Source organism: Hordeum vulgare, chromosome 4H, assembly GCF_904849725.1.
Source record: "Hordeum vulgare subsp. vulgare chromosome 4H, MorexV3_pseudomolecules_assembly, whole genome shotgun sequence".
Lineage (NCBI taxonomy): Eukaryota > Viridiplantae > Streptophyta > Magnoliopsida > Poales > Poaceae > Hordeum > Hordeum vulgare.
In genome coordinates, this window is record NC_058521.1 from 72183853 (window position 1) to 72193676 (window position 9824).

The window sequence follows — 9824 nt, forward strand, 5'->3', positions numbered from 1 at the left end:
AGAGAGATGAGCTATAGCATTCGGGGGAAAGTGGTGAAGCTGCGCCCCGAAGTGGTTCATTATGCCTTTGAAGAAAGGACGCGGGGGCAGGGAGAAACCTCGGTATACGTGGCTGAGCAGCAGGACGCGCTCCCCCTCCCGGGGCGCCGGCTCGAGCTCATTCTCCGCCGGCAACCTCCACGACTTGTGCACGATCATCCCGTGCTCCACCAGCTCCAGCAGATCCCCCTCCGTCACCGTGGAGGGGAGGAAGTCCCCCTGGATCCACCCCACCAGCAACGCTCGCTGCCGCCGTTGAGCAGGAGCCGCCGCCTTCCCCTTCTTCTTCTTCGCCTCCAGCTTGCTAGTCTGTCCCTTGGTCATGGCGGAAGCTGCGGGTCCGCGGAGGAGAAAGAAAAGGAAGGAGCTTGGATGCACAGGAGGAGGCGAGAGGAGCGGAGCAATCAAAGGCAAGAGATCCGGCGAGCGTAACGAGAAAACCCTCGCCACTGAGGTTTAAGTAAGGTTTCGACTGCGTCACTGGCAGGTGGCCCCGAAACCTTATCCCCCAACCAACCGCGGCGATATCAGTGGAGAAGATGAAGGCGCGGGAATCGAGGCGTCAGGCGCTACTCGAGCGCGATGTCGTCATCCCCGCTGAGCGCGCGGTAACCGAAATTTGAGGATCCCGGAAAATCCGCCGCTGTCAGTTGACTGGTCACGTCAGGAGATACCCTGGAAGCACTCGGTTTCCGACAGTTTGTTCCACCAATACTTCCACTCGGATCGTTGGTCAGAAAAGATAAAATGGATCGAGGCAAGCAACGCCAAAGTCACATCTGTTCCAGTCGGATCCAAACTTCAAGCATCGCTTCGTGTTCCAACCCCAATCCATTCGGGGACTTCAAGCCATGCCGAATCGTCGACGATGAAGGAGAGAGCGCCGAAGAAGATCTCGTGACCCATGCTCGAATCTCCACCGGACGACATGACGAAATGATGTAGTCGCAAACTCGCCGGAAGTCGCTTAGACGCCTGCCCCAAGGTCGGCGTCAACTGTCGTGGGTATAAGCCTGACAGTAGATGTGTAGGGTACGAAAGGATGGGCAGAGCCTTAGCTACGGAGAGGTTGTATGAGTTCAGGCCCCTCTGCGGTGGAGGTAATAGCCCTACGTCTGAGTGCTCAGGGAGCTTGTTGTCGAGTGGAATATAGAATACATTGAATTGCTAACCCCTGCGCCAGTGGGAGAGGGTGGCTTATATAGAGTGCGCTGCCCTCCACAACGGTTCGGTACACAGAGGTGGAGTAGTGGCAAATAAATGCCTACGTTACAGGTAACGTACGTCTTAAATGCTAATAAAGGCACATAGAAATGTATGACCGTTTCCCCTCCACGGGGGTTACGATGCACAGAGTGGAATCCTGTCGGTTATGATAAACTCCGAATACTAATCTCCGACTGGACGGTCGAGGATCTGTTACCGACTGGATGAAGGGAACTCCTTAGTTTAGTCGAAACTGACTAAGGGTCTTATCCCTTATGAGGGGTAGTCCTTGGGTTGGACCTTCAGGGCAGGACTATGACCCTACCCTAGGACTATAACCCCATCAGTAACCATGTCAATATACAAGGTAATCGTGTGCTCGGAGCTCCTTGTTGCTGCCATCGTTGACATCGGAGATCTCCGCACTCTTGCGGTGTGCCAACCTGGAGGTAACCTATGGTTTGTAAGTGCACTTGGCTACTGACAGGTCCCTTAACATAATTCTCCATGGAGGCAAGTTGCTCATGGTTGATGGATGGAGGAACCTTTACGTTATCGATGTCGAAGAGGACAGTGACAATGGCAGCCTATTCATTTCCCGGATCGAGCGCATCATCGAGGGTCCTCCCTGGCCCTTCAGGCGGTTCCCGGGTGGCCTCCTCGTATTCGACACATACCTGGTTGAATCTCGTGGCGCCCTGCTGCTGGTCCGCGGGACAATCTATGGCAACACACCTGCGGGCAACCACACCAGGTTCGAGATCAGAGCAGTACGGTTTGAGTTCGAGGTGTGTGAGGCAAACTTTGAGTCGTTGCAGTGGGTTGAGAGGAGGAGCGTGGGGGACGACCAGGTGCTGTTTCTTGGGCCAAGATGCTCCAAGTCTGTCTGTGCGTCCCAGTACAATTTGAAGGGGAACTGCATCTTCTTCCTGGATGACGACCATTGCCAGTGGTACTGGAAGCATGCGCCGAGCGCGCCGAGCTCGTACGCAATATTCGACATGAGTGATGAGTCGGTCCACTCGCCACTTCCCAGAGGATCGTGCAAGGGCGAGGAGGCGCCGGCAACATGGCATTTCCCTCGGGGCTGATATTAGTCAGTTCCTGACATATGCAGATAAGTGCTAGCTTAGTACAAGAAACACAGTGGCTGATGATCGCTGAATCGCTTCATTGTCAATCAGATATGTTCTTCAGAATGTCATTTGATTCAGAATGTTGCAGTCTGTAAGTTTGTGACAGCGTTTACTAAAAAGTTTCCTTCTTCCTGAGTAAAAATCATATAATTCCTCACGCTGTTCAGTAGCGAATGAGAGATTCCATAGATTCCATCAGTGGAGTGGGTGGCGTTGAGGAATTTGATGATCTAGAATACTGAAGCATCATGAATTCCTGGCAAAAGTGTCACCTTTCAATTCGAAAGGCTCATCTTACACAGTTTGCTTGATCTAACATACATGTTTTGAAATACCCCCTTTGTTTGTATTGTTTCAGCATATTAGCATTGATTGGAGTCAAATTTTATAGAGTTTGTAAATTTATTTGCTTGGTGCAAATTTATAAAGTTTGACTTTAGACAAAGCTAATATGCGGAGTATTAATTTAGGAGTTTTCAAAAAATCTGAAAAATTGAATATTCACAAGATACGTTTTTGTTTACAATCCCTTAGCCTTTTTTGTTTCTCAATGTGTATTTTGAATTTATATATGAAAATTTATGGATTGTAGACACATGTGAACATTCATAATTTTCTTCAGAATTTTTGAAAGCTTGCAAATTTAAATTGAGATGCGGGATCACGGTATTATGTAAAGGTTGGTATCACACGCTGATCGTACAGGGAAACCATATACAATGGCGACCACCCTGATGGTTAATCATGCAGATGAACGTTGGCCTTGAAGAAGAAACATCTGAATAAATCATATACAATGACAACCACCTGATGGCTTTGTTAATTCAAAGTCGGGCTAGGTTCGAGCTCTTCTCGGGCTCAATCGGCGCCTTTTCTCTAGAAGAAACAACTGAATAAATCAGCATCAAGATGCAATATGAAGAACTGACAAAACATAATGCGCGAGTCTGCAAGCCTATGCATATTTACAACCACCTATAGGAGGGCTATACTAAGTTACCTAAAACTAGTGGCAAAAATGAAGTAAAAATCTTGAGCTTTGCCAGCTAATAATTAACTAAAACAACGACGCTGCTCTGGCTTCGTCTCTCAGCAAGAGCTTCTTCCACTCCTCCACCCACAGGGTGTAGCTTGACTGCGGCGCAAGGACGTCGATGGACACCTCCTTGCCCTCCACCAGCTCCCTGGCGTACCGCTCGAACTCCCGCAGCCTCCCAAGCTTCATTGCCAGCATCGCCACGTCTTGCTCGGCCTGGGCACTTTCAGTCTGATCCCTCGCCTCCTCCACCCTTGCCCAGAAGCATGGATCCTGAGTCAGCCCGGCATACTTGCTCCTTGCCGTCGCAGCCATGTCGCCGGTGCTCGTGCCAGTGAAGGCGCCCTTCTCCTTCCACCACTTGTCGAACAGCTCATACCTGTGAAGTGTAGATGCCCTGTGAGCTCACTGACTAAGCATGAACAAATGGTGTATGCAGAACAACCATACCTTCTGTCACGGCCATGGGTGATGTAGCCGCCTCTGGTCCTGTGGAGGTTGTTGCGGTGATAGTGTGCGATGTCCAGTGGCTCGACGAGAAGCTGGTAGAACCGGGCAGCGTTGACCCACTTGGCCCGGCGATGGAAGTCATGCGGCAGCTGGCTGTTGTCGAGCATTGCGAGCACACCATCCCAAAACTGGCCCAGCTTGATGCGACACATGTCGGCCTTGTTGAACTTCTTCGGTGACCTCCGTTGCTTGAATGCGTCGTAGTACCCCATGTTGCCGTCGAATGATGCCTTGTACCACTCGACCTGTGCCCGGCATGGAGTGATCCGCCCCAGCCGTATTGCGAGTCCCGCACAGTTCAGGCTTGGGCTGCGGCCCGCTCGCTTAGACGCCTTCAGCCAGTATCGCGTCATCGTGGCCTCCATTGCCTCGCTGCCAATGCCGGAGGCCTCCATCGCCAGGGAGATGCCAGCGTCGTAGTTGGAGTTGGACATGGACGCCAACACGTCCATGGCACGTGGGCGCCGCTTGAGGAGCAAGTTCTGTGGCATTTTCAGCACAAGATCGCCATAGCAAGAGTGTGCGGCCCCCAGGGATGTTGTGTCGCCTTGCGCATAACAGGCGACAAATGTGGCATAGAGCATCTGGACTGCCGCTGTTGAGTTGTCAACGCACACTGCACCTTCCGGCGAGCACAGCACGTAGGCCCCAAACGGACGATACGGGCTCCCACCTCGCGACTCTGGATCCACGAGCTTCTGTTCCATGGCCACCATGCGGACATGTGCCTGTATCAGTTGACGCAGCCCCTCCTGCTCAGCGTCCACAACACGAGTGGTCATTACACCCGTGTTATGAGTGTGTCCTGCCCATTGCTGCAGCTGCATACCGATGATGACGTGCACAGGGACAGCGTCTAGGGGACAGAAGAGGAGCCTCGGGACGACATCATGCTGTGAGACGACGTTACAGAAGTTGCCGCCCCACCGCTCGCGCAGGATGGCCCTGGACAGGGCCTCGTTGCCAAGCAGTGGGCTCCCGAATGTGACACACAGCACAGGAGGAGACGGACTGCATGGCGAGCTTAACGATGTGATGCAGAGGTAGTGCAGCGCCGCAAGAGCGGCGATGGCTCCACCGAGCGAGTGGCCGGTGAACACCACCGCCTTGCCCCGGATCTGATTTAGCAGCATCTGTATTGTCATTAACCCAATGCAATGAGTAAGAAACCATTTTCAGCAGTGAAAAACACTAAAATACTGAGCTAGAAAGAAAAAAAAACTTCTAATGCATAACTGCAAATAGCAAATACTATTTTCAGGAGAAAGATCAAGAAGAGTATAAACATCCAGACTGATTCATAAATAAGAATCATGCCATAAATTTTATTTAGAATAGCAAGAAAGTTACGTGAATTATAGCACCAGATGAAGACAGGTGAAGATCTTTGAAGCATTACTGAACTTGTCAAGAAATGCTCGAGTTTCTATTCATCAAGTTGTGCAGACAGAGCAATTAAGGTTCTATGCCTGCGGAGTGCGTAAAATGATACTCCTACTACGTAATTATAACCAAATTCAAAAAAGTTGTTTACATCTGGACAGCACATGAAAAGAGTACATCTCATCAAAATCAGCATGTACTCTTGACGATGCAGCCCTCATCCAGAACATGAAAAGTCCCCCGATTCTAATGGGAATGCAGTTGTTGCATCCACTTCATGTGAAATTACTGCATAAGTCCCATCAAATTCATGTGTTCCAAATAAAGCCGTATGGTATACTTCCATGCTGCTCTCAATCATTCTCATCTGTTGCCCGTGGGTCACACCAAAATTCCTTGCATGCAAGTGACAACAAATGAGCAATAGCATACAGACTTGGTTGGGTGATGTGTAATGCGCCATCTGTGCCGTACTTTTTGTTTGCAGTGACATAAAGTGGGCACGCGCACAGCATCTCAAGCTGATCGCCAAGTTTGATAGAGATTGCATCTTTTCGATGGACTTACAAACTCTATGCAAAGGCACCAAATAGATCATAAAACAATCACACAGAAAGAAGATATACACTGAACTAGTCTGCCGCGACACAAAATCAATTTCAGACGGCAGTACAATAAACAAAGAAGGTTAAGTCAACGGCAATACTCATAGGCAACCTTTAGATTCGGTTTTCTTTCTAAAAAGGATTTCGTTTTTGTTTTATTATTGTTATCCCACAATGTTACTAAATTTATTGTCCCAGTTAAGCTGTTAAGTTATCCAGTGAAATCTCAAATAATTGACACTGCCAATAATATAATCAAGTGCATTATCACATCTACTAATGTCTGAAGTCTCAAGTCTTGAAGTGTGAACACAAGGACATACCAACCAACTAAAGACAGGCGCATCAACATCACCATAACTTGGCCCAAACAACCAGAACCGAAAAAATATCAGATCATCACGCTAACAATCACAAGGAAAAATGATTAAGCTGAAAAATTCAGGAGATAAACACCCGATTAAATGCTGATTGATAAGATATTGTCAGCAAATTGATTGACCAATTTACCTGGAACTCAGGTGAGCCGCACAATTTCAAGAAGCACCGGAGAGCCAGCGCCTGCACGGCGACACGCTCCACGGCAGCGGCTGCGTCCGGCTCGGCGGCCGCCAGCTGCGGAAAGGCCCGCGCCCCGGCAGCGTCGCCGGCGAGGCCGACCGGCGCGAAGACGTCGGCGCCGCTCGCCACCGCCGGGCCCGCCACCGACAACGCGGCCTGCAGCCCGGAGAAGGCCACGTACACCGTGCCCCCGTCCCCGCCGCCGTCGCCGTGCGCGAACCCGGAAGAGGCGGCGCCCATCGCGGCGGCGGCCACGCACCGGTCCCAGGCGCGCGCCAGCAGCGGCGAGGAGGCCAGCAACGCGCCGAGGACATGGCTGGTCTCGAACCTTCAAAGCGCACACACATTTTAAGCTCTCCCAAATCCCTCTCCTTTACCAAATCCGGCGCGATCGAGGAGGAGGCAAGGCGGCCATGCTTTTTTTGCGCGGAGTGCGCTGGGAAGTATTTATATGCGCTGAGAGTGAGAGGGGAGAAAAGTTATGGAAGAAAATCGGAGGAACTTACATGGAATTTTCTTCTGCGTCCTCCATGGCGGACGAGCGAGCTTCCCGGAAATGGGGCGGCGCTGGGGAGAAAGGCTCGAGGGTTGTGGGAGAGGAAGTGGTCAAGTTTATTTTGCGTGGCCTCCGCTGCTGTGATGTGGTGGGGGCACGCAACCGAACCGGGCGAGGAGCTGCGATTTCTATCAACACTCTGGTCAAATATTTCGTCCATTTTGCATTTAAAGGCCTGGATTTTTCTTTTCGATCCTCAAAAATGCGATGTTGGTTAATCCTGCCAGAAGAACTAAGTTAGCTCCAACACACGCGTTATAAAAACTGCATGCGAAAAAACCGCAGTTTTGACACCGAGCAGAGCACATACGTGATATTTTTATCCCCGCGCGCGAGAAAAGGCGGTCGCGCGCTAGTTTTACCGCACGACGTCCAACGCGCTATAAAACCCATGCGTCTTCGTTCTGGTCATCACTCTGGTCACATATTTCATCGATTTTGCATTTAAAGGCTTTGGGTTTTTTTTCGTTCCTCTTGTAGGCAAAAAATGCGATGTTTATTAATCCTGGCAGGACAACTAAGTTAGAGCATCGCTAAAACAGTGTTATAAAAACTGCATGTGGAAAAACCGTAGTTTTGATACGCGAGCTACGCGACGTGCTCGAGCACACACGTGAATTTTTTTTATCTCGCGGAGGGGAAAAGCGGCCGCGCGCTAGTTTTATCACGCGACGCCCAACGCGCTACAAACCCACGCGCCTCCGCCCTCGTCAACCGCCCTGTTTCCCTCCCGTGCCTCCCCCCTCCGCCTCTTCCCGCGCCCTACCGCTGTCGTGTCTTCTCTCCCGCCTCTTCGAGTGCCTCGGCATCGCAGCACCCCGGGAGCAGCTCGGGTTACCACAGCGTCCGCCCCCACCCCTCCCGTGTGTATTACGCGAAGATCCGCTCCGACGATACACGCCTCGGGCTCGGAACGTTCGAAACCGCCCACAAGGCCGCCTGCGCGAACAACGTGGTGGCGTGGCGCCTTGTCCGGCGTCGGGCGCAAATGAACTTCACCGACATCAAGACGCACCAGCGGGCGCAGGATCTCACGTGTCCCTCACGTCTAGTCACCGAGGAGAATCCGGTGCGCCGCCTCCTCATCGCCGAGGCGGACGAGAACGCCATGGTGGCATGGAGCGAGCACTTCCCGCAGGATATCGACCTCGAGAACGAGTTGTGGACGCAGAGGAGGGCGGAGCGAGTTGCACGCCGGGAGGACAAGCGTGCACGCAAGGAACTCGTGGAAGCCCAAATAGACAACCCGGAGGCATCGAGCTAGGACTCGGATGATCCTCGGTGGGCCGATTTGTTTACGTCGTCGGACTACACCACCGAGGAGGACGAGTAGTAGTCTAGGATTATGTATTTTTATTTTAGCATCATATGACCTTGCCTGTTATGAATTTGAATTTTAATGTTTCCCTTTGAACTATTTATTGTTGATTATACTTTGTGTATGTTTGATCTTCTTGGTTCTATGTTTGAGTGGAAAATGTGTTTGTGTTGGGCGTGAGTGTTATATTTTACCAAGCCTGATGAAGCGCTACATCGACGCGCTAAATTTTGCAGCTTGTGCTAAAGCTGCCACACGACCATGCGTGCTAAAATCCTATTTTAGCGCTCCAAAAAGAATTAGCGCATCGCAATGCCGCGCGTTTGTAGGAGATGCTCTTAGAGCATGTACTGCTAGGCGCCTCAAATCAAATCGGTCTAAAACAAAGGGCGGACCTATCACTGATCGGTCAAAAAACTGACTCGCCACGGCGCCACAAACGTTTGTGCTATCCGACATTCCTCATATCGAGTCCAAATGAAGGATGGGTCGGGCATGTTCACCATGCCAGCATGGTCCACCGCCGACCCTAGTCCGTCCCTACAAATACCCCCATCTAGAAACCCTACGCTCATTTCGCCCCGCTCCCCTTCGTCTCTTCTACTCCCTTCTCCGAGTCGCTCGGTCCCATCCACTCTATGGCGATATCGAGCTCCGGCAGCCGCTCTGACGTTTCCAATGTTGGCGAGGATGAGTTAGCCCTTTGCATTACGACGGGGTGGTCATGGGTGGACACAGGGGGCATTTCGGATCTGCCATGTCGCGGCTCGATGGTCGGCGTAGTGCGAAAGCCGGAGCTAGGCCCTCCCGGCTTGCGCGCAACTCCGCGAGAGCTGCTCAATCTATGTCGCCCCTTGGAGTGGCGGACCGCCCACTAAGAAACGCAACGGGCAAGGGAGAGGGAGGCGATGGAGAAATTTGTTCCCATCACTGTGGATTGCCGACGGTACCCGGCGAGGAGGGGCGGCTCCTCGCTTGGGTCTACCACCGATCACTTACAACTGTGGAGACGAATGCTCATCGGCTCTGAAGGAAGAACACCAAGATGCTCTGGCTAGCCATTGAGTAGTCCAAGTGTGAGGCGGCAGAGGCAGTGGTGAAGGTGGAGAGGGTTGCAAAGATCAAGCATAAGAAGGACTGGGTGGTCTGGTTTGAAAGGATGCATCATCATATCCTCTTCTTTCGACTATGACTCTAACTCCAACGACCCGCCTCTTGCCGCAGGCGCCTACTCGGACGCCTACAACAGCGTCGACGATTGAAAGGGCCAACAACCAGCGAAGCAAGTGGTGATCCATCCTGTTAACCCTATTTGAAGTTTTTAGTAATGTACTTTAAACTTGTTCGCCATTTATGTAGATTATGGCAACTTTGGTGAGATTTTGGAGGTCCATGATAGGTCTCGAACATATCGATAATTTATGAAGTATCCATGCCATATTCACCTGTGTTTGCAATGTTTTTTATATGGCTT

General features: G+C 51.3%; 1 protein-coding gene across 1 annotated transcript; it reads right to left on the bottom strand.

Annotated features, from left to right (window-relative positions):
• Positions 1-3173: 3173 nt before the first annotated feature.
• LOC123447922 (lipase-like PAD4) lies at positions 3174-7136 on the bottom strand. Its single transcript, XM_045124646.1, has 4 exons — positions 6983-7136; positions 6426-6804; positions 3868-5060; positions 3174-3796 (listed from the first exon to the last, which is right to left on the bottom strand). The coding sequence occupies exons 1-4, from the start codon at positions 7006-7008 to the stop codon at positions 3439-3441; spliced, it is 1956 nt and encodes a 651-aa protein (XP_044980581.1). The 5' UTR covers positions 7009-7136; the 3' UTR covers positions 3174-3438.
• Between the last annotated feature and the right edge of the window lie 2688 nt (positions 7137-9824).